Genomic DNA, 24,844 nt, shown 5'->3' with positions numbered 1-24,844 from the left:
CCAATTATCACTATTGTCCCTATTTTATACATGAGGAAACTAAAGCACAAAGAATTTAAGCAACTTGCACAAAGTCATTCAGCCAGTAAAAGACAAGGTTGCCCTCTAACCTTGGTCTATCAGTTTTGAAGCCCTTGCTCTTAACCACAACAAAACACCAACTTTTTTCATCATCATTATCATCATCAAGTATTAAGGATGAGATGGCAGTCACCAAACCTAAGGCTTTCAAGTCCTATATTTAAAGGATCTTTTGGTTAATAGTGTCTCAGATGTGACTCTGAGGCCATGCAGCCACATGCACTATTTGGCTGACCTGTGAGAGTAACCATGCTGCTTTAGCTGCCACAGTGTATCCAAAGTTAGGGTAGAACGTGACAATGGCCACAATGGATTTACTGTCTTCAAAAATAAAACAATTCCCATCTTGAGTCTTGTTTCTTTTCTAGGCCTTCATGCATATTACTTATTTTTCTTATTCAGATTATTTGGCTGGAAAGAAATCGGACACTGGGAGAGATGTCCCAACTCTCACTGCCTCTCACTATGTGTCCACCAAGCAATCCCATCACATTCACACTTTACACAAACAATCACACCCAAGAGAAATATAACATTATTATGAGGAGCCAAAATATTTAATAAAATAGTTTTGAGCTAAACAACATAGTGACAGGTCTTACCTAAGAGTGGAGTTCATAGTCTTAGAAATTAAAAAGTGTTCCTACAGAAAAGTGAGAGAAAATTCCAGATAGAATATGAGCTGAACTTACCTTCGTGTTCCTTATAGTAAATTATCCCATGCGAATGAAAAGTGTAGGGCCTAGAGGCAAAGTTTTTTAAGTGTACATAAATAGTATCTCCAGTTTCTGCCTTGATAATAGGGCCTAAAAATCCCAGCCATGCAGGTTTTTCTATTGCTGTCGTAAAGGTTCCATCTGTGTACTGAAGATAAAGGGCCTTCTTGTAAACTCTTCCAATTCTATCCGGGCCATTCTGAAGATAGATGTTGGAACGTTCCCTGCAAAGGGAAAGAAGACACTCTATCAGAAGCCATAATTTTTGGGAGTAACATTATATTAAAGAAGCATTACTGACCTATCACATTAAATGTTTGCCTATTGTTGGAGGGGTGACTTTGGAAAATGAAGAGGAGAGCTGGCAGTTAGCCCTGTTACTTTCATTATGTGAAGTATCCCAGGTATGTGGCCAAGAACCATCTTTAAAGGTGCCATAAAATATGATGCAGTGTACCAGAGTGTTTCCTACAAGATTTTTATATTAAAACACAGAGGTATTATGGAATAGAATGTAAAATTAAAGTAAAATATTAAGATAAAGTAGTTAAGAAATTTTTCACTTATGCTATACCTCTTTCAGCTAATGGGAAAATTTGAGTTAATAAGCAATAAATTTGTATATTTGTATATATGTATATTATTTTCTAAATAAAGTAAAATTAATGATTTTAAATTAATTCTATCATTTTTATTTTTTTAGCAGCACTTAATCAAGGTTGGAATGATGTGTTCAATGTGTTTGAAATTTTAAATTACCTTTAGCAAAAATAAATGAATAAGACTATATCAAACTAAAAACCTTCTGCACAGCAAAAACAAAACAAAACCCCAAAACAACAAAAACAAAAATAAAAAAGCATCTGACAACAAAACAAAGAGGCAACCAACCAGATGGGAGATCATATTTGCAAACAGTGGATCCAACAAAGATTTCATTTCCAAAATATATAAAGAACTCATAAAACTCAACACTAAAGAAACAACCCAATTAGAAAAATGGGCAGAGGACCTGAACAGACACCTCTTCCAAGAAGACTTACGAACAGCTAATAGATGTTCATTGTTACTAGCAATTAGGGAAATGCAAATCTAAACTATAATGAGATACCACCTCATACCTGTAAGGGTGGACATTATCAACCAGACAAGTAATAACAAGTGTTGAGGTTGTGGAGAAATAGGAATGTAGACTGGTATAACCACTATGGAAAGCAGTCTGGTGATTCCTCAAAAAATTAAGAGTAAATCTATCATACGACTCAGCAACCCACTCCTGGGTATATACCCAAAAAACTAGAGAACAAATATTCTCAAAGTTATATGCACCTCTATTCATCGTGGCCAAGACATGGAAACAACCAAAGTGTCCTGCAACAGAGTACCGGATAAAGAATATGCCAAATATACACAACAGAATACTACTCAGCTGTAGAGGGCCCTTGGAAATGCACATGGATGACCTTTAAATTAATGTCGGCTGAGTCCGAGGTGATTGGCATGGCCCTCTCCCAGAAACAGTCACCCAAAATGTCAGAGACTGTTATCAGTACTGATTTCTTATCTTTATCCATGTGTTTGGAGTGAGGAACAAATAGGACCTTGACTTACCCGGGTCTTGATATGCTAAATCTCTTCCTTGTACCAAAAAATGAGGAACTTACCCAGGTCTAGATGAATAAGATCTGGGCACACCCGAAACTCTTTTTGACCTTAACACCCCCCCACCCCCAGCCCCCTGGAAATCAATAAATGTGCTGTTTTGTCTGTGGTGGGGGTGGCTGTCCCTTCATCAGAGTGATAGCCTCCACTCAGCACCCAGCTTGAACCTATTTCTGTCTCTTTCTTTTTTCTCAATCCCCAGCTTCTCCACTCAGGAACCCGTCCTTCTTTGCTTCCGTGCGGGACACAGAAGAAGGAGAAGCACCCCACCGCACTCAGCCATAAGAAAAGATAAAATACTGCCATTGATGGACCTTGAGAACATCATGCTAAGCGAAATAAGTCAGTCAGAAAAGCTAAGAACCACATGATTTCACTCATATGTGGGATATAAAACTAAAACTCTGGACATGAACATCAATGTGAGGTGGGGTGAGAAGAGGGTCTTCGTATATAGTGGTGGGTAATTTAACGGGTGGTGGACACACACTGTAATTTACAGATCTTATAACATAGAAACCCACACCTGAAACCTGAATGATCATATTGAGAGGGCAGGGCGGGGCTAACTCCTGATCCTCCATTTTGTATGTCATTGTGTAACTGGACCCTAGCCCTCACCCAACCAACCGGGGTCAGCTAAAGCAGTGACATCACCACCCCTATAAAACCCTTTGATCTGTTGAAGCTCACTCTCTTTCTCCTTGCCGCTGTTGGTGTAAGTGGGACAGAGCTCGGGCTAGCCCTGAATAAATGGCTCTTTTGCCTTTGCATCAGACTTGGCTCTCTGGTGGTTTTTGGGGATCACGAAATCTGTGCATAACAATATTAACCAATGTCTCCCCAATAAATTTAGTAAAAGAATAAAAAAAATTACCCTTATGTGTTTTTTAATCCCTTGATACCTAGAATTCTTGAACTTTGAATGTTTATATTCTGATTAGGAGCTGATTAACAGTTGCTTAAAACTTTCCTAAAAATATAAGCAAAGTAAATAGTAGTCAAGAAAAACAAAACAAACAAGAAAACAAAATACAACAAAAAAAAAACACAAAAGAGGAAAAAGAAGGAAAAAGAAAGTGAGTTTGGTATTCAAACTTTGGAACAAATATGGTAGGTTGGTGGGAGCTGTGGACACTGCAATCTTGTGCTTTGGGAGGACCCATTTCAAACTGGACTTTGGCAAGTCTGTCTACAACCAAGCAACCTAAGTCTCCTCCAGGATAATAAAAACTGCTCACACTCAGGCTGATGATCTGGGGTTTGTGTTTGTGGTGTGTTTTGATGTGTGTGTGTGTGTGTGTGTGTGTGTGTGTGTGTGTGTATTGACTACTTTTGTCTCAGGGACCTTTGATGCCTTAACATTTTCCACTCAATCCTGCGAAGTCCAAATAATCTGATTAAGGAATAAACATCATCTTGTTTTTTCAGCTGTGAGCTCATCAGAAAGAGTGAGAGAAATTTTCCCTTTCCTTCTTCAAGACAAGAACACAGCTTGTCTGGAGCTCCGGACTTTCATGGCTGCAGAGTTTAAAGACCTAGCTTTTAAAAATCCAGGGCTCTGGCCTGAATTTTCTTAAATTTAATGTGGTGGGCCTTGATAAAAATACAAGTTCCTGAGCCCCAAACCCATTGATTTTGATTCTGTGCAGCTAGATGGGGTATGGGCATCTGCATTTACTAAGACCCCTGCCTCCACCCCATGTATTCGGATGCTTCTCTGGGCTCATTTACTAGCTTGAGTTGAGTGGAAAGGCTTGCAGTGAAGGTAAAGTCTCCCAGCTGCCCAGTCGCAGAGGCAGTGGAATTCCTTAAGAGCAGGAGAAAGAAAGATGGCAGGGTCTGTTTCCAGACCATATTAGGCAATGGCCAGGCCTCTGCTGGCTTGGTGCATGGGGGTAGCTGCTAAAGGCAGGAGCCAGGGAGCATGGTTGCTTGGCAGTGGTAGTGTGGCTAAATTTAGGCAGTAGGAGCAGGCGTTAATAGCAGAGCCATCTTGTTTTGGGTTGACTGGGGGCTTCAACAATGACCATATCGTAATTGTTATCATATACCAAACACCCCAATTTTCCTGGATTATATAAACCTCAGGATTCTCAAATTGTTCACTTAAAAATGAATGAGATGGGGGTCTTCTTTCCCCATCATGCTGAGAAGAGGCTCAAGCAGAAAATTAGAAAAATAAAGAAATGATATCTTTAATACCTAATATGGGGTGGCAAATCCATGTTTATGCCTTCATTTCTCCTATTTGTTTTCATTTTTGAGTTGTTTATATGTTTCCATTTTGTTAGAACAAAACAGAAAAAAAACACAAACCACAATTCAGCAACGCTCAGAAAAACTTCAAGGACATCAAAGTTCATATAAAAACAGTAGGACAGGGATGTGGATTTCCCCCCAAGTTGCAGGATTAGTAGCAATGGAATGGTCTTAATAAATAGATGTTTTAGCAAAATTCAGAAGCATTGAAGACCACTGAGATACAAACAGGTTTATCCAACCCATGCTGCTGACAGGAGCCCAATGAGAGTATAGTTCACTCAGGTGCAGTTACAGATGCAAAGCTCACAGAGCAGAGATGCAAGTCGCAAGGCTGCAATAAGCATAGAGGTGGGTCTCAGCTTCATTCTTTGCCTAACATCCATCTTTCACTCTTTCAACTTTTCTTCTCAGTCTTTTCATCTCCACTCCTTTCTAGCCTTCACACACCAATTATATCTGGTGATATACCATCACTCTTTGCTTACTGGGTTGGTGTTATGGTCTGAATATTTATGTCCTTCTCAAAATTCAGATGTTGAAATATTACCCTTTAACTTGATGGTATTAAGAGATGGCACCTTTGGGAAGTGGTTAGGTCATAAGAATGGAGCCCTCATGAATGGATAATATCCTATAAAAGAATCTCCAGAGAGATCCTGAGCCTCTTTCACCATGTGAGAACACAGTGAAAAGGCTCTGACCCAGGAAGAGAGCTCTCACTAGAACATGACCATGCTGACACCTTGTTCTTGGACTTCCCAGATTCCAGGACTGTGAGAAATTTTTCTGTTATTCATAAGCTACCTTTTGAAGAGTAGCCTTAACCAAGTCAGATGGATATGCTGGTTATCAGAGATGAAGAAGGAAGCAACAAGTTGCTAGCTAAACTCATTCATACAAAGAGTTTAGCATAATATGAGCAAATTTGTCAAAGCTCTAGTCAATATTTACTATTCAAATCTATTTTAAAAACACTGCAGGCAGAGTAAACAGTGCCATCTAAAGTGTGCATGACCCCAGGCTGTGTGGAAGCCACAGGAGATTATCAAACCAATGTTGCATAACCTCCCAGCACAGGCAGGAAAAAACAAAGAAATTCTATGCCCACTAACCCTCACCCCCATGAAAACATTCTTAACAAATTCCCTGTCTCATCTATTCTCTAACTCTAGAATTATAGACTTCTTTATTGAAACATGCTTGGGGCAAGGTCTTCAGCTTAGTTTATGCCTGGTTAATTTTTAATCATGAATAATGGAAAAAGGATGGTGGGTGGGAATATGGAGTAGGAAAGTACCTTTTTTACAAATGTATCTGAATTTTTTTATGTACCTGGTTTCCCCCACCTCCCCAACAAAAAAATGCATATGATTTACATTATATTTAATCATGGGAAATAATACTGAATCCATATAAAATAATGGTTTTGGTAAACTATGAAAATATGTAATGCTCTTTAGAAGAGAAATTACCTCAAAACCAGGTTTAAAAAAATAATTGCAAGATGTAATAGTTTTATTTACAACTAGGAGGCCAATGCATAAAATTCATGCATGGCTAGGGTCTCCAGACCTAGTCAGCATTCAGGGCCCATCTGTGGGGAGATGGTGGGGCAATCAAGGTTCCCTGCTGGCACCCGCCTTGGCTAGGCGGGGCCTGCGGACTAGGGGCAGCTCCTGCATTGAGCATCTGCCACCTGGTGGTCAGTGCACATCATAGTGATCGTCATGACGCCATTCAGTTGATTTGCATATTAGGCTTTTATTATACAGGATGAGTTATTTTTAGGCCAGAAACAATACTTACTGTATATTATTAAATTAATTACAACAATTAATAGCATTATCATCTATGCATTTATTTTTTACTGTGAAAATTAATAAGAATACAATAGTATATGCCCATCAACAGTAAACAATTATGAAACTTGATATACTTATTTAATTTTTGTTATTGTTGTTAATACTCACCCAAAGATATTTTTCTATTGATTTCTAGATAGTGGAAGAAAGGTGGAAAAACCGAGAGAGATAAACATTGATGTGAGAGAGACACATTGATTAGTTGCCTCCTGCAGGGATCGGGCCTACAATCGAGGGATGTGCTCTTGACCAGAATTGAACCTGGGACCCCTCAGTCTGAGGGCCAATGTTCTATCCACAGAGAAAAACAGCATTTAAAAAAATACAATCCTAGCCCAATCTGATGGTCATTGGGATAACATGTGCTTTATTACCATTAAAATATGTTTTTAAGTGCATTGAACATTGCTTTTCAATGCAATATTTCAATTTGGTGGCTATAATCAACATGTTTATTAGCTTTATTAAAAGTGAAGAACTTAAAAAAAAAAACAAGATGGCGGCATAGAGTAGACACCCGAATGCAGCCTACCACAACAAATTTGAATTTAGAACTGAAAAACAGGGGAGGCATTGCCCTGAAGTGCCGGACGGCTAGCTGAGAGGAGGCTCTGCCATCTGGGAAGGAGAGAGAAGGCACGCTGAACCTCAGGAACTGTGAAGATACGGAGAACTGTGTGCACGAAAAGGCGCTGGCTTACTCCCGGCGTGCACGGAGAGGAAGGGCCGGACCGAGATTGCTGCTGGCTTACTCCCGGTGCGCTGAGAGGGCAGACAGCTAACATGCAACTGGCTTTCTTGTTTGAGAGGAAAACAGAATCCACCTATTGCTCTGATAGATGGCCCCAGACAGGGAGAGGCCAGACTGTCAGGCAGCGGGGAGAGATCTCTTGGAGGTGTGTGAAGCCAGAGGCCATTACTGCGGGACTTGGGGAGGAGCCCCAAGGGAAAACAAAGTTTGTCTGCACCAACCCGAGACTCCACCCCATCTCTGGCTGAGCACAGAAGCTCTCCCAGAGGCTGGCTTTCTCTAAGGAGGGACTGGCAGGAACCCAAAGCTTGTCTGTGCCTTTACCAAAGAGGTGCGCGTGCCTGCAACCAATCTTCCGAAACTCTCCCAGAACAGGTCTTTTCTAAAGTGAGACTGACAGGGAACCAAAGATTGTCTGCACCACCCCGAGACCCCGCCCTATCCAAGTGGAGTACAAAAGCCCTCCTAGCTGAGACTCTGCTGATCCTCACAGCCAATTGGCTTGGAGATCAACACTTCCCAGTGATACCAACAATAAGCAAGGCTTAACAACAAGACTGCACACACAATCCACAAAGGGCTACACCAAGACTGTCCACCGCAAGTAACTGGGAAAGCTGTGCTACTGGGCTCTACCAGAACACCTAGAACACAAAGCTATTCCATCAAATCAGGGAAACAACTAAAATGCAGACAAGAGGAAGGAGACAAAGGAAGGAGATGGAGGAAAAGAAAAGATTGGACATTGAGTTCAAAACTATAGTTATAAGGTTATTCAACAATATCCTAAAAAAGGCTGATAAAATAAATGAGACCTATGAGGATATGAAAAGGGAGCAACTAGAAATAATAAGGGGTCAACAAGAAACGAAGAAAACATTGTCTGAAATAAAAAATATTATACAAAGTCCTAAAAACAGACTGGAAGATCACAAGAATCAAGACAAAGATTTAGAACATGAAGAGCCAGAGGACACTCCTCTGCAGAAGGGAAAGATAAGAGAATCCAGAAAGTTGAAGATAGTATAAGAAACCTCTGGGACAATTTCAAGGGAACCAACATCAGAATTATGGGGATTCCAGAAGAAGAGAGAGAGCAAGATACCGAAAGAATACTGGAAGAAATAGTGACAGAAAACTTCCCCCAGCTGGGGAAAGAAATAGACTTACAAGTCCAGGAAGCCTGCAGAACCCCAAACAAAAGGAATCCAAGGAGGACAACACAAAGACACATCATAATTAAAATTCCAAGAGCAAAAGACAAAGAGAGAATATTAAAAGCAGCAAGAGAAAAGCAGGTAGTTACCTATAAAGGAACACCCATACGATTGTCAGCTGATTTCTCAACAGAAACCATGCAGGCCAGACAGGAATGGCAAGAAATATTCAAGGTGATGAATAGCAAGAACCTACAGCCAAAAATAATCTACCCAGCAAAGCTATCACTCAGAATCAAAGGACAGTTAAAGAGCTTCACAAATAAAAAAAGCTAAAAGAGTTCATCACTGCCAAACCAGAATTATATGAATTGCTGAAGGAGGTTATTTAGGAAGAGGAAGAAGATAAAGATAAAAATTATGATAAACAAATACATAACTATCAACAAGTGAATCTAAAAACCAAAGGAATTAAAAAAATCTGATGAACAATATTAACTGTTGAATATAATAGAATCAGAGGTATGGAAGGGGAGTGGACTGACGATTCTTGGGGAAAAGGAGAGTGGGGGTGCAGGAAAGGACTAAACAAAAACTGTGCACCTATGGATGAGGACAATGGGGAATGAGGAAAGGACAGAGAGTGGGGTGGGAACTTGGTGGAGGGGAGCAATTGAGGTGGGGAAGAGATCACATTTGTAATAATCTGAACAATAAAGATTTATATAAAAAAAAAGTGAAAAACTTAGTCCTGGCTGGTGATGTTCAGTAGGTTAGAGCATCCTCTTGAGCACCAAAGGGTCCTGGGTTCAATTTCTAGTCAGGGCACATACCCAGGTTTTGGATTTAATTCCCAGAAGGCAACCGATTGATGCTTCTCTCTCACATTGATGTTTCTCTCTCTTTCCCTTCCTCCCTCTCTAGAATAAATAAAAAACATATCCTTGGGTGAGGATTAAAAAAAAAAAAAAAGTGAGGACCTTAGCACAAGTAAACTTCCATTACACAAACTTCAAAGAAAACTATACTCTTGTTTTTGTGTATGATAACTATTGCTGGAAATAAGAGGGCTTTCAACTGCAACATAAACACAGTTAAGTACACAGAGTTTTTCACATGATACAAGTGCAAAAATATTATAATCGTTATTTTTGTGCCTGTATCACGTGCCAAACACTATATTGTAAAAGTACCCACTCTTCAAACAACCTTTTTAGGTTTTCTTGTTTTCTCCATCTTACAGATTAGGATGCTGAAGCTGAGAGAGATCAGTTAGCTATCCAGTCATTCAACAAATATTAGGCACAGTTGTATTTGTTAAACTTGTATTTTATTTCTATAAATGATGTTTTTAAAGCATGAAAAATCTTATCCTTACCACTAACAATCGATAAATGGTGTATAATAAACACAACATCCTATAATATTATTTAAATTAACAAATGTCTGCATTAAACAAACAAGAGGACTAAGTCCTGATGGGATATGCAATTATAACATGCGGAGGTCCTAAGAAGCCTGCACAGGTCCCAGGACCAAGGGGTGCGAATAGGGCAGACTCTCAAAACAAAGGAAGAACCCAGGAATTTCAAGGACATTTATTAAGTGTCTTGGATTTCAAGTCCACATTTTGCAGTTTCTGTTTATAGCAAATTAAATAAATATTTCTTGGCTTTATTTTTAAATGGATAATTAGCAATAAAAATAGTGACTTACGTGTCAACGGCAATAAGTTTCTTTTCCCCATTGTCAGAGGCATAATTCCAAGTTGTTTCAATAATTCCAATATAATAATGCTTTTCTTTTGCCCAGGCTGGTGTACTATGTAAAAATAGAAAAACACCCAGCAACAAAATCTTCATTTTTCTCTCTCTTGGACCCCCAAGAAGCAATGAAGTGAAATCAGGAGCAGGCAGTTTTAAAAGTAAGACTTTCTCCCTTTATTTGCTTGATTGACACAATTTAATGTTGCATAAGAGTAAAGTGTTTCATTAAAGCAAATAACATTTTCCAATTTCGTTCAGTTCTCGTAAACCCAGAAAAAAATTGTTTTTCATTGCCAAGCTTCTCTGATTACACATAAAAAGTCAACAGCTGTTGCTGGGGGACTAGAGTGTGCTTAAGTCTGTGCCTTTTCCACTCACTGTGTAAACGAGGGCAGAGGTCACCTCTAAATGCTTCTTTTGTTCCTCCACAGTACAAATGCCCTGAACATGCTGCACTTTTAACCAACCAGGATCAAAAGTATGCTAAGTAGATTAAAACTTGTGCTCTTTACTTTTGAAAAGCCTAACAATACTTAATTGCAACTTTATGATATGAAATATGACCTTTATCATGCCAAATTTAAGTAGTCAAAACTAAAAAGTTTATTTTGAAGGATTTGTCTGTGTTGTAAGTTCTGAACATATCTACATAGATAGTTTACAGATTACTCTGTATTGCTAACTACAATCAGTGGCAGAGCGTAATGGGCTTGATAATTCTGTTCTGATCATCAAAGAAATCAGACATAAATCAACCTGTCTTTAAAGGTGAAGGTTGGTCTTAGAAAATACTAGAAAGTGCCCAGTTTACTAATGTGTTATTTCTTTCTTTGACATAGACATAAATTTTGGGGTAAAGATTTTAAAAAAAGATCCTGTAGTTTTTTATGACATATTTGTCTAAAAATATAAGACAGTGTTTTTTTTCTTAGCTGAAGAGAATCCTGAAGATAACAGTGCACATCTTGTGCTAATATAACCTTTGCCTCTAGCATACAGCAGTGGGAATATTTGCCAAAAGTTGTGTAAAGAGTTTGGGATAAGAGAAAGTATTCTGGTGTTCAAACAATTCATTCAGTTAGCATTGCTCTATAGGCCATTGCTAAGCACTGGGGCCAAAACAGTGAACCTCTACCCTTCTCAACTTACATTGCACTTGACAGAGATGGATAGTATACAAATTAAGAGTGAAAGACAGAGAATTAGCAGCAAGGGTTATGGAGAAAAGTAAAGAGGGAAGAATAATGAAAACAGCAGGATGAAGATCAAAATCTGATGGGAACCATTTGACTTGGGCAAGATACTTATCATAGCCTCAGTTTCCTCATTTGTAAAATCTCAGAGGGCCTGTTATAAATCCATTGAAATGATCCTCATTAAGGTTCTTAGTGGGGATTTCTTTTCACCAGCTAGTAATCATCTTAACTAATTGTTCTGATACAGGAAACTGAGTCACAATACCACTCAGAATGTCCTGCTCACTGAAAGGACTTGAATGGGGCCAAAATCTTGCCTAAACTTCACTGGTCAATCTCCGTGCCTTGCAGATGCTATTCTTTTTTAAAAATATAGAATTGTACACTTGAAATCTATATAATTTTTTAAATTTATTTTTTCTTTAGATTCACTATGTAAATTTTATTTTATTTTTTTATAAAAAAATATGTAACACTGGTACCTACTCTTAAATCAGTTAATTTATGAAACCATTCTTTTTTGTAGAATACTTATTGGCATCAAAACATTTTAAAGAAATGTAATGGCTATCTACAAAAAATTAGTTTTGATCTGTTGTATCCCACCCCATATTTTAAGTCTGCACAGAGAAAAGAAAATTTAAAATTTCAAACATTTTATATTCCGCAATTTAAAAAAGTACAGTTTTCCTACTATGGTCTTTAAAGGACTTAAAGTTTCAAGTAAAGATAAAATGGTACTAGAATAACTCTGCTGTAACTTTTAACAGCTTTTTTTTTATATAGAACAATTTAAATCGGCATGCAAGCAACTTCTCTTGTTGTTACATACCCATATTTAGGGAAAATGACACACACTTTACAGAAAAATCCCAATACATATATTGCAATAAGCTCAGGACCAAGTTAAAAAGACCAGTGTGAATGGCACACAAAACTGCTTCTTTATAAATTATTAACTGGAATTTCTGATCATAAATCCTGATCATGAAGTAGGCACAGGGAGATCCAGTTCTTAGGGCCTTGCTCTCTGGAAGAACACCTTTAAGTAGTTTTTAAAAACTTTAGCATCAGGCTGCTGAAGAGCTTGACAAAACTCTTGAATTATGTCTGGAGCTACTTGCAAGGAAGGTAGGTATTGTTGAAGATACTGAACACATTCCGGGCCCCGCTTGAGATGAATTGTTTTCAGTGTCATTGCACACTCAGATAAAGCCAATACTGTTTGTGCATCTGCTAGGTCAAAGGTTTGTTTTAAAGGTGCTAGGAAACATGCAGGGACAATGTGCTTATAAACAAAGTCAGCAAATCCCACTGGTCCATCTTTACCACCCCAGAGTTCTACCAACTTGGAGAGGATGATAAAGCATGTTTTCTGTGCAGTTGAATCTGGATATTCGACTGCTCCTTGAATCACAGTAACTAGAATTCATTCTACATTCTCTGCACCTTGATTTGCTCATTCCACTGCCTGTGACTGCAGGAAAGCAAAGTAACTCCTCCGCAACATTTGCTTCTCTAAAGCAGCAGACTGGTCATTTTCTTCTGCTGGTCGAAGCAACACTTCAAAAATTGCATGAAGTAGAGGCATGAACATTTGTTGTAAAAATGGAGATACCTGTATCTTAAATTTGGCTGTAATCTGGTTGATAAGAGGAATGAACTCCTGAAGGTCTTTTGCTTCACAATCTTTCAGCATGTGTTCAGAGGCAGATGGGATGAATGGAAGAACTTCTTCCTCTAGGCAAATTATCATGTGATGAAGGAAAGTGCGAACTCCACTTCTGAGAATATCCTTTTGTAAGGGACAACTCAGAGCTGGCAAGAATGTCTGTAAACAGTCCAGATAAACTTCGGAACAGCCACATTGTTTCACAGTCTGCTTGTTACTGAAAGCTTTGCTGGTCCCACTGGCAAATCCAACAGCATGGTTGAGACAGTCTGCTAGAGATGCCTGCCTTTCTTCATCTTGTGTCAGCATTAATTTTTCTAACAAAATTTTAAACTTTTCCATTAGTGGAGTCAACAGATTCCTCATTAACGCTTGCTTCCGTTCTGCGGGGTATTCACTATTAACAATCAGCACTCCAGCTGTCTCATAAATAAATAATTGATCATCGCTTCTCAACAAAGACTGGTAACCATTCTCAGGTGGAGAAAGCTCTAATAAATCTTGTATTCTATTCAGAATATCCTCAATAAAAGGATTCATTTGTTTATTGAGAGACTTGACAAATCTAGAAAACAGGTAAGCAGTTCTCCGCACTTTTGCACTGGAATGCCGCAGCCCTCTGTGACTTAAGAAAGCCATTAGTACACATGGAATGTGTTGAGGTTCAACTGTGAAAAACTTTTCATATCTAACAACAGTTTCGAAGAACTCCAATGTCACAGATGTATGCTGATAGGAACTAACTCTTGATGTTACTAAAGTTCTCATCATATCCTGCAAAACACTAGCTTTTGAAACATCACCCGAGAAGTGAGCACCATGAGATACTGGAAGAGCTTCTGTCAACATATACAGCAATCTTATTGCTACTTCAACTTCCATAAATTGTGTAGTCTGCCAATTCTGCAGTGTAGAACTAAAAACTATGAACAGAAGCCAGCAGTAATTCTGGTGAAACGTGAGCAAGCCTGTCCAACAACAACTTCAGTTGTTTCCTATATTCTACAAACATGGCTTCATCTTCACCCTCATTTTCAAAGTTATGTTCTTCATCATAAGTCAATTTTTTCAGAACAGCCAACATGATTGCCTCTATATTAGCTTTTTGCTGATCCGAGAGCACTGAAAGTTGTTTCAAAATATGAAGATAATCATAACAAAATCCAATAATGTTAGATGAGATATCATCATCCTCATGAATTAGTAGCTGCAACATCAGAGTCACTTTTGTTTCTATAGCTTGTAGTGCCTCTTGAGCATTCTTGATATCCCCATTCTTAATTAATTTAGTCCAGATAACTGTCAATGACTGTCCCATTCCATTTACCAGTTTAGAAAATCTGGCAAGGAAGTCGACATCTTCTTCCTGGTCAATGATGAAAAACCCAGCAGACTGTAATACTGGACACAAAGATTCTACGTTTCATTTTTATCAACTGAGTCCATTTCTTTATTTACAATTTCAAATAAACAGTCACATGCTTCTTCCCGTAGAACTTCTATTGACATATGACTTAGCAGCATATTTATAAACCTATCATTGACTATAAGGGATAAGTCTATCCAAGATACATAAGCCCCAACTACTTCAAGGCACTGACATGTCACTTCCGAATTAGTATACTGATAATTTTGCAGGATTTAGTTCCATGATTCACCAAGTTTGGAATGCACTGTTCCCTCATGGTATCCTTTATTAGAGTATTTCTATGAGCCTCCTCTGATGTATGCACTACATCACGATCCAATCCACCAACTCAGAATCAATAGCCATGAGGATTCGGAGGTACAGATCTACTTCCCTTGGATTTAGGTCCACTACTGAGAGAATGTCAAAAAACAAAACAAAACAAAACAAACAAACAAACAAAAAACTTGGGCTATTTAGTGAGATATTCTGTAACAAAAAGCAAGGCGAAGACTTGGGCTGCTTTATTTCGTATTAAGGTCTTCTCTGGTTGAGGATTCAGCATCCGAGCTTGAAGCCAAGATATGAGCGTCTCCCTAATTAGTTGCTGTTGAACAGTAATTAGTTCTGAATATTTATATTTAATTTGATGTTCTAAAACTTGAAAGCAGAAAAACTTGATGTGATCATTACTGTATGTCCTCTGGGCTAGAGCTTCTGCACACACCTGCCAGGCATCTGGGGAGATCTTTAATTGCTCAAAATAGGCCAGAGCTACTTAAGAAAATTTCTGCTTTGTCCTAGCCAGTGTGGCTCAGTTGGTTGAGTGTTGCTTCCTGTACGGAGAGGTTCGTTTGACTGCGGTCAGGGCATGTGCCCCGCTTGCAGGCTCAATCCCCACTAGGTGGATGTGCAGGAGGTATCCCATTAATGTTTGTTTCATTGATGTCTCTCTCTTCTCCCATTCTCTCCTTTGTTGGAAGTCTGAATTAACATTTGGACTTAGCCTAGAAGAGCCTGTTCATCCATCCCTGCTGCTATACTTGGGGTTTTCTGGTTACAACACACGTGTCCTCTGATCCAACAGAAGAATCCACAAACATCTTTCCTATCACTCCATCCCTCGTCCCAGCCGCTTCTCCTGAGGGCTGGTGAGCGAAGGCGGAGCGGGGCCGCAGGAAGGGGGCGGAGGGAGCGGCCCAGAGCGCCTCTCGCCATTCCGGGCCCGCTGGTCGAAATCTATGTAATTTTATTAACCAACGTCACCCCAATAAATCAACAAGAATTCAAAAATAAAATAACATTAAAAATTGGTCCACATAGTCAGGGCATCTTCCAGCAGTCCAGAAGGAGGGGGCACTTGTTTCAAATTGGCACGAAACCACTTGTTTGAGCAAGCAGATTCTGGGCACCTCCTTTCATATTCTCTACTCCATGCTCCAGCTCAGCCCTGTGGGTAGAAAGGATGGTGATCAGTGCACAGCTACAATCCCTGCAGTCACTCCGTCCATCAGATTCTACCTTAAGGACTGCTCTGATTGGGACCAAGGGCTTCAGGATGTACATGTGCAGCTCCTTCACTGTTAGGGTCTCTGAAGGAGGAATGCATGAGGCCAAAAGGGGTAAAGAATTATGAATTTATTAGGTCATATGGAAACCCAGATGAGCTCAGTCCCAAATTGGCTCCTGTACCCAAAGATGGGGAGTCAGCATGTTTTAAGACTCTATCTAGGTGTTTTGTTTTTTTTCTGGGTGGAGAATTCTCTGTGCAGATCCAGATTCTGGGAGACTTTGGAGGGAAGAGATAATGGTCTTAGCATGTGGAATGTGGTCTAAGCAAGTGAAATGTCCATTGTGAAGTGGCCTAAAGGTCAGTTCTTAGGGGAGGGGGTATTGATTCAAATATTTGATCAAACTTAACATTCACACCTGTGGTGAAATGGCAAGTTCAGCAGAATCACCATTTTAGGTGGTAATGCAGGAGGGGCATGATGTCCAAATTTCTGTCCTGTTCCATGATCATTACTTTTCCTGGTAAAAAAACATGCAGCTGCTGTGTGGCAGGAAATAGGGAGAATGTTTGGAGCCTCAGGCCTGTCTGAATAAGAGGAAAGGCCACTTTAACAGTACAAGTCTCTTTATGGTTGGCACCTAAAAGTGAACTTGGAACAATGTTGCTGTTGAGAATTACTACGTTCAAAACAATGCTCACAACCATCATGGAAGGCAGGAACCACCAGCTGTGGCTCAGAGACTCAGAGTATTGCAAGAAATAATAGAAGAGAGGAATCTGGATTGGACCAGCAGCCAGCCTCTTAGCAGTCTGTCAGGTCTTTACCTCAGAGCCCCAGGTTTGTTATAAATGATTACTATTTGCATAAGTTAACAGTTTAGTAACCTGGGTTACATAGCACTTCTTTTAATTGTTGTTCACAATTTCTCCTCTTGTCATTTTAAGATTCCTGGTCTAGGCGAGACTCATCTGCATTTAGCAATCAAGATTCTGGAGTAGATAATGGTTAAAATTAAAGAAGCAGCTGTCCTTACAGAATATCAGCATTATTTCTGTTGAGCAAGATGCAAATTACCTCCATTATTCCTCCTCCACAACATCAGAATTATTAAGAAAAACCAGCAAGGACAGTCTTTCCCTTTGTGAGAAGGAAACACAGGTATGAAATAGCAGGTCATTTTGTCCAGGGCCAGTCAGATCACCACAGTGCTGTCTGTTTCACAGAAAATTGTGTAATTTATGAGTGAGTGTGGTCACATATAGATCTTTGATAATGAGCCCACTAATTGACCTTGCATAATGTGACTGTCCAGTTGATGATTATTTAGGGAATGATGACACAGATAATGTCATCATTATCTCCTCCCCTTTGATTGCCCAGAAGTGCGTCAAGGCCTTACTCATCATTTCCTGGCATGCAGAGTGGTCACAAGCAGGGAAAGAGAGAAAGCTCAGACTCTAATCCAGCCAAAGACAGCCTCCTAGTGTTGACATCTACTGTTTTATGGGAAAGGGGATTTTTAAAAAATGGCATATGGATTCCAATTACTCCTTCAATTTTGTTCTCTCACAATGTTTAGTGAAGTGGAAATAAAGCATATGATATATTAACAGTGGAAAAGAAGCACAACACTAGAATTCTTTTTGCAAAAAAAATTTTTAAAGAATAACTTATACATGAAGCTTGATTGCATAGAACTTCAATGTGTGGCTTTCCTCCCTTGTAATCCCTAACCTCATTACCTCTTGCTTCTATACCACTATTCTCGGGTAGTCCGCTCTGCATAGCACTTAGCACTTTATTTGTGCCAATTCTCAATTTATAAAAGGTGACTGAGTGATGACACAAAGAGGCCAAAGTCATTGTTGTCACTTGCAGTTTTTGTAGAAAGGAGAGGCACACATGTCATGCAGGGCCACATGAGGAGGCACCATATTTTTTTTAGGAGACATAAGTAGAAGCCAACAGGATGCATAGGCCACAGATTTTATTGGGATTTCTGCAATAAAGGCTAGGCAGGGAAGAGTAAACATGGTTAGGATTGGCTAGTTCCAGTAATTCCAGCTCTGGTCGGTGTTACCCAATAGTTAGAGCATTGACCCATGCACCAAAGGATCATAGATTCAATTCAGGCCCTGGTTAGGGCATGCATGGGAGGTAAGCAATCAATGTGTCTCCTTACATCTTTCTCTCTCTCTCTTTCCCTCTCTCTCTCCTCCCTTTGCTCTCTCTAAAAATCAATTGAAAAAATATCCTTGGGTGAGAATTAACAACAAAATAATAATAATAATAATAATAATAATAATAATAATAATAATAAATTTATACTAATAAAAGGGTAATATGCAAATTGGTCATGACACCCTCAAAGTAACAATCAAATAGCAGGCTGCGTGGGGTGACAAGGCTGGCAGGGGGTTTAGCAAGGGATCACCAAATGACTGACCAGCAGGCTGCAAGGGGCAGTCAGGCTGGCAAGAAGGGCAGTTGGGGGTGACCAAGCCAGTGGGGGGGCAGTTGGGGGTGACCAGGCTGGCAGGGAGGGCAGTGATGGGTGACCAGGCCAGCAGAGGGGGGCAGTGAGGGGCAACCAGGTCAGCAGGTGCGGCAGTTGGGGGTGACCAGACCAGCAGAGGGGGGCAGTTGGGGGCAAGCAGGCCAGCCGGGGGGGGGGGCACTGAGGGGCTACCAGGCTGGTGGGGGGCAGTTGAGGGAGACCAGGCCGGGGGCAATTAGGGGCACTCAGGCTGGCAGGCAGAGGCAGTTAGGGATGATCAGGCTGGTAGGGGCAGCAGTTAGGGGTGATCAGGCAGGCAGGCAGGTGAGCAGTTAGGAGCCAACAATCCTGAATTGTGAGAGGGATGTCCAATGTCAAAACTGATAGTTGGATATCCCCCAAGGGGTCCCAGATTGGAGAACTTGCAGTCTAGGCTGAGGGGACCCTCTCCCCCCATGCACGAGTTTCATTCATTGGACCTCTAGTAGTAGTAGTAGTAGTAGTAGTAGTAATAATAATAATAATAAAAATACCAGCAGGGTTTGGGGCATAGGAACTGTCTCTAGTTGCCTGATATTTGGCTTTGGTTGATTAGGGTAGGGGAAAATAGGGGCTTGGTGTGTGAGAGTTAGGAGTTAGATAAAGAAGGGGTATGGACTTCTTCTTCTTCTTTTTTTTTTTTTTTTTAAATCCTCACCTGATGATATATTTTTGTTGATTTGAGAGAGAGAGAGAGAGGGAGCGAGAAACACTGATGTGAAAGAGAAACATCAATCAGTTGCCTCCTGTATGCACCCCAGCTGAGGACTGTACCTGCAACTTAGGCATATGCCCTGACCAGGAATCAAACCTGCAAACTTTTGTTATACTGGAATGAGCTCCCACCAACTGAGCCACTCAGTCAGGACAGGATGTATGGACTTTTGATTGGTTGGTTTGCATATGAAAGCCTGGTTTACCTACACGTTAACTATCTCTAGATATTAACTAGTCTGGGAAGGGTGGTCTCTCTCCAGATAGCAAGATCTGCCAAAGATGTGAAAGCATCATAAAATATTAATAATAAAAAAACATGATTGATACATATTTTATATCAGTGTTATTTCTTTATGTGACTGTCTCCTTAATTAGACTGGGACTCCTTAGGACCAATGATTATTCCTTGTTTTGTATTGAATCACAGGCATTTTGCATAGTGTTTGTCACATAGCTAATAGAATTATTAGTATATTAATTTTTAAAAGTCCTCTTCTGGAGATACATATTGATGTATTTTTGGGGTGAAATGATATGATGTCAGGGATTTCCTTAACACTCCAGGAATTCATGTATTACAAAATTAACAAGTTAAAAAGGTAAAAAAGAATGAAAAGTCTGACTTTGGTTTCAATTTTTATTTAATTTGTAATTTATTAATTATTTTATTTTAGAGTTTTAAAGATTGACTTTTAGAGACAGAGGAAAAAAAGAGAGAGAGAGAGAGAGAGAGAGAGAGAGAGAGAGAGAGAGAGAGAGAGAGAGAGAGAGAGAAAGGAACATCAATGTGAGAAACATAGAAACCCTGGCATGTATCCTGATGGGGAATCAAACCAGCGACCTTTCAGTGCTCAGGATGACAGCCAACCAACTGAGCCACACTGGCCAGGGCTGGTTTCAACTTTAACTTGAAGTTTTTGTTTAACTAACTCCCGATTTGAAATATTCTTACTGTCTAAGGCAGAAGCTGTTTGTTAGCCAACCCACAAGACATTTCCAAGTCCTTCTTTCTTTTATTTCCCCTATAGAGGTTACAAAAGCTCTTTTCAAGCCTTCCTTGCAGTAGTCAAATATTAGGGGTTTGACCAGTGAGACATCAGGAGAAGTTGGCTAGAATTCCTCAGTAGACTTGATGATTTCCTGATAAAAGATGTGATTTAGTACTACTTTTCCCCCCTTCTTTTCTGCCTTCAACCAGAATGTACTATCTGGAGTGATAGCAACCATCTTGAAACCATGAGACAATAGTCATGTGGGAAAGGCCAAAAGCATTGGAGACACTGGCCCTCATATCACCAAGTTGCTGAACTAACCCTGGCAGCCACCTATCTCCTAATTAAAAAAAAAAATTGAAACAAACAACATTGATAATTCCTTCTTGGTTTGGTTTTTATGTTACTTATAGCAGGACACATCCCAACTGTTAACATGGCTATATACAAAGTCATAGCATGAGTCTTATTTTGCTTCTGGAAAATTGGCACTTACATATTCTATAACCTACAGTCTTTCATATATGAATGTGCATTTTAGAGATTGATTTAAATGCTTATCCATGCTATGATAATTTCATTCTTTTCAAGGTTTGCAATTGTTGCAGTTTATGGGAGAGTCTTGGATTGCGTATTTTTTTCTCTCTGAGCTAGACTTCAGTTGAGCCTTCTCTCTTTATCCCTTCAACCTACCCCACTGCTGCTGATCAAAAGCTTTGTTGCAAGTTCACAGATTCTACTCCTGTGACACAATTTACAGAAAGAAAAGGCAGCTCACACGCAGAATTTACCAACAAAACTTTTATTTCAAGCTAGTTTGCTTGGTACACTGCCATCAAAGTCTCCAGCAGCCCTCTTGGACTCCTTCATCCCCGGAGCTTTTTCCTCAGCAAGTGGACTTCTGACTTCAGGGAGATATTTATGCTTTTGAAAAGAAAGTTTCAAGAAGATCTAAGTTGAAAGAAGGAATTCTCATCATTTGCAGCAACCTGGATGGAATTGGAGAACATCATGCTAAGTGAAATAAGCCAGTCAATGAAAGAGAAACAACTCACTCATTTATGGATAATAAAGAACATTATAAACTGATGAACCAAAAGATAGATATAGAGATAGTAAAGCAACAAGCAGACTGTCAAATTAGAGCAGGTAGGGTAGGGAGCTCTGGGGGAGATAAGAGATCAACCAAAGGACTTGTATACATGCATATAAGTACATCCAATGGACACAAAACTCTGGGGAGGGAGGGCATGTATGGGAGGGGGGGCAATGGTATATGTACACAGATAATAATTTAATAAAAAATAAATAAATAAAGACCTAAGTTGAAATATTGAAGTAAAATAGTTACATACCTTTAAATAAAAACTAGAAAGTTTATATACATCTTAAGAAAATCCTTAAAAGAATTATTATTGTTTGTGCAACAAGAAAGCTTAGCCATAAAATCAGTAGCAACATTGCTGTCACTCTCTCATGTGGACAGAAGTCCTATAGAATGAGCCAGGTTTGGCTTTATGTTAATTGAAATGTTTCCCCAAGAAACAGTGCTGTCAATGAGATTTAGATCTTGGACACCACACCCAAGTCTCTTTTACTAGGAATAAGTATGATTAATTACAGGAATAAGTAATGATTATTATACTTATACTAGAGGCCCAGTGCACAAAATTTGTGCATGGGTACGGTGCCTAGACCTAGCTGGTGATTGAAGCATGACTGTCTGGCATGGAAGGGCAGGTTACAGCTTAGCTCTGGGCCCTGGGTAGTACCTGGGCCCTGGGTCCTCACTTGGCCCTCCTCTGCCTGAGTCACAGAGCCCAACTCCCTATGCAGAGATATTGTAAGTACCGCTAGACACCGTGGGCCGGGATGCAGCATGGGCCTCTGGGTCGCGCAGGGCACCACACCGAAGCCTGGTGGGCAGTGCGCTCTCTCCCAGCCCGCCTCGGCAGACCAGCTCCTGTGTGAACTCACAGTGAGCCCGACCAGCCCCTGTGGTCTTTGAAGCTCATTGGGGCCGGCAGCACCTCCACTGCCATCTGCTGCCTGTACCTCGTTGCTGGTGCCCACCATATTCTGCACCTCCCCCTAGTGGTCAGCGCACATCATAGCGAGCAGTCAAACTCTCAGTTGAGCTCCTTGTTGAGGGACAATATGCATATTAGGCTTTTAATATATAGGATATCTTTCATTGATTTCAGAGAGGAAGAGAGAGGGAGAGGGAGAGGGAGAGAAACCTCAATGATGAGAGATAATCATGGATTGGCTGCCTCTTGCACGCACCGCACCGGGGATCAAGACCACAGCCTGGGCATATGCCCTGACAGGGAGTCAAACCTTGAACCACTGAGCCACGCCTGCCAGCTTTTGTTCTTATTTTAAAGGAGAGAGAATTAATACTCCAGAGGTCAGCTTGCCCCAAACAGCCAAGTTTTGCAGTGACGGAGTTAGAGGAAGGGACAGGGTTTGTTTCTAAACACACACACTCATGAGGCCTGTGGGTTAATTGGTTCAGCCAGGGGGCGGGTGGACAGACACTGTCTCTAGCTCTTCAAGTGGCACTTCCTCAAGGCCGAGGCCCTCAGATTCCCTGCATGACCGCCCACCCTCCCTACCTGCCATCAGAGCTGAGGAGGGTGGAGGAAGAGAAGGACCATCCATGGTTCACCTGGGAGGGCTGTGGGAGGGGGAAGGAGAGGCAGAGTTGGGAGCACCACAGACCCCGGGTGGGAGTTAGAGGCAGTGATCTGGATGTTGATGGCTCTGTCCCACAATCTCAGGAGTATTTCTTTCTCTTGAAGCACCGCAAGCATTGCCTTAGGTTTGGGGACTTGGGGCTGGTCTCGGCCGTTCTGTTCTGAGGTGTAGAATCCTTTCTGCCCTGGAAACTGGAGTCAGGGATTGGAGTTGGATCACTTGGGCAAGCCCTTTACATTGGACCTGAGACCTTTTGTGTCACCTGAGACCTGGTTTCAGGTAAAGCTGACCTGTGTATCTATAAGGGGGCTTCATTTTCCCTGTTTTCAACATTTGCTTTCCATAATACTATACATTCTGTTGTGTTGACTTTTGTACCAAAAATAAAACCATTTGCTTGTTTCCAATAAGGACTTGTCATCTCTGGAGGAGGGGTGTGTGTGTGTCATGTGGGGAATCTGAGGGCCTGGCATGAAAGAGCAGCTCCTGGATGACCTCTGGGCCCTGGGCAGCACCTGGCCCCCGGGGCCCTCACTTGCCTCCTCTCTGCCTGAGTCACGGTGCCCAAGTCCATATCATTAACGGAGGGATTAAGGCAGCCAGCAAGGAATGACCCACCTCCTGGACGTCAGGGTGGAGGCTGGTTGTGAACACTCCATGTCCCTCGTGTGGAGCTCAAACTAAGGTCTGGGTTTTACAGTCAGACCCTCAAAGCCAGCAGCTGCCAGAGATACTGCCTTCCCAGGGTCTGAGTGGAGCATGGGGTCTCCTTACCTCCCTGGCCCCCATCTTTCCTCATGCTCTGTCTTCCCTCCAGTACATCTCAAAGTTGCCACCTGAGCTGCCACAGTTTCCACTGTCTCTGCATCGCCCTCAGGAAAGGTGCTGTCGCCTCCTGCTGTCTCCCTGCTTCCTCTTCCCTCTCAGTTTGCTCCTGACACAGAAGCCTCACCTACAGCCCCAGTGCCTCCCCCTGTACTCATAGGCCAGGTTCTCACGGGCTCTCGATTCCTGCAGGATGTGCCCCCAGACCCAGCCTTGACCTCCTTCCATTCGGCCCCTTGCTTGTCCTGCTGCCCCTCTATAGTCTGTATCCTCTGCCCTCTGCCCTTCTGCAGGCATTGGCCTGGCTCTCCTCCATCCGTCCACTTTCCCTCAGTGAGCCGTCCTTTTCCCTTCCCTCTCTGGCCCCTGTGTGGCTTCATTCCCATGTTTTCATGGTGCCTGTGTCCTCTAGAGGTTGTACCTCACGTCTGTCCAAGGCCGTTTCCTCCCCACACCCTTGTCCTCTCCTGGTGGAAAGCACACTCCGTAGGACAGGGCAGATGGTTCCCTGATGCTCTGTGAGCATTGGGCATCTCTTAAGACACAGTGGGTGCTCAGTCAGTGATACAGGTTGAGTAAGATGCTCAGGCAGTGGTGTTAGGTATAAAGGCCATTGGAAGACAGACTCACTTGGAGCCTAGGGCCGGTGAGCTCTCAGAACAGCGCTCAGGGTGGGGCCTTGGGAGCCAGTTGGTCTTTTCTCATAAGAAGGCGGGAGGAAGAAAATAAAAAAGGAGCAGTGTGTGTTTTTCCTCAACTCTTAATACTTAAAAGCTTATTTTAAATCTGATTTTTAAATGATTTGATTATTAGGAAGGTTAAACATTTTTATAGGTTCAATTGCCATTTGTATTTCCTATTTTATGAATTGTCCTTATCATTTATTATGCGAATCTGGAAATTACATTTACCAGAGTGTCTTTTATTAGATCAGGAATAGTTACATAATAATAAAACCAGAGTTTCTTGGTCATCTCAAAACAATAACCTTTGAATGGAAGTGTGGTGTGTCACATCACATAGC

At 41.0% G+C, this 24,844-nt stretch overlaps 2 protein-coding genes and 1 pseudogene across 4 annotated transcripts in view; all 3 read right to left on the bottom strand.

The window, feature by feature from the left end:
* The window catches only part of LOC118722859 (ceruloplasmin), an 89,756-nt gene extending 79,196 nt beyond the window's left edge, over positions 1-10,560 (bottom strand). For all 3 annotated transcript variants that reach the window (XM_036444929.1, XM_045584096.1, XM_036444931.2), the window contains exons 1-2: positions 10,211-10,560; positions 774-1,021 (exon numbers count right to left, since the gene is read on the bottom strand). In XM_036444929.1, the coding sequence (XP_036300822.1) occupies positions 774-1,021; positions 10,211-10,356 (394 nt within the window). In that variant the 5' untranslated portion in view covers positions 10,357-10,560. The remainder of the gene's footprint in view (positions 1-773; positions 1,022-10,210) is intronic.
* Positions 10,561-11,883: 1,323 nt separating this feature from the next.
* LOC118723005 lies at positions 11,884-15,314 on the bottom strand (annotated as a pseudogene).
* A 5,767-nt stretch (positions 15,315-21,081) lies between these two features.
* Positions 21,082-24,844, bottom strand: part of LOC118722860 (ceruloplasmin-like) — an 82,623-nt gene continuing 78,860 nt past the window's right edge. Inside the window, 1 exon segment of the mRNA XM_036444932.2 lies at positions 21,082-21,219. The gene's annotated coding sequence lies outside the window, so the exon portion shown is untranslated.

This window comes from Pipistrellus kuhlii, unplaced genomic scaffold (assembly GCF_014108245.1).
Source record: "Pipistrellus kuhlii isolate mPipKuh1 unplaced genomic scaffold, mPipKuh1.p scaffold_m20_p_2, whole genome shotgun sequence".
Taxonomy (NCBI): domain Eukaryota; kingdom Metazoa; phylum Chordata; class Mammalia; order Chiroptera; family Vespertilionidae; genus Pipistrellus; species Pipistrellus kuhlii.
This window is presented reverse-complemented; position numbering and strand designations above follow the sequence as displayed.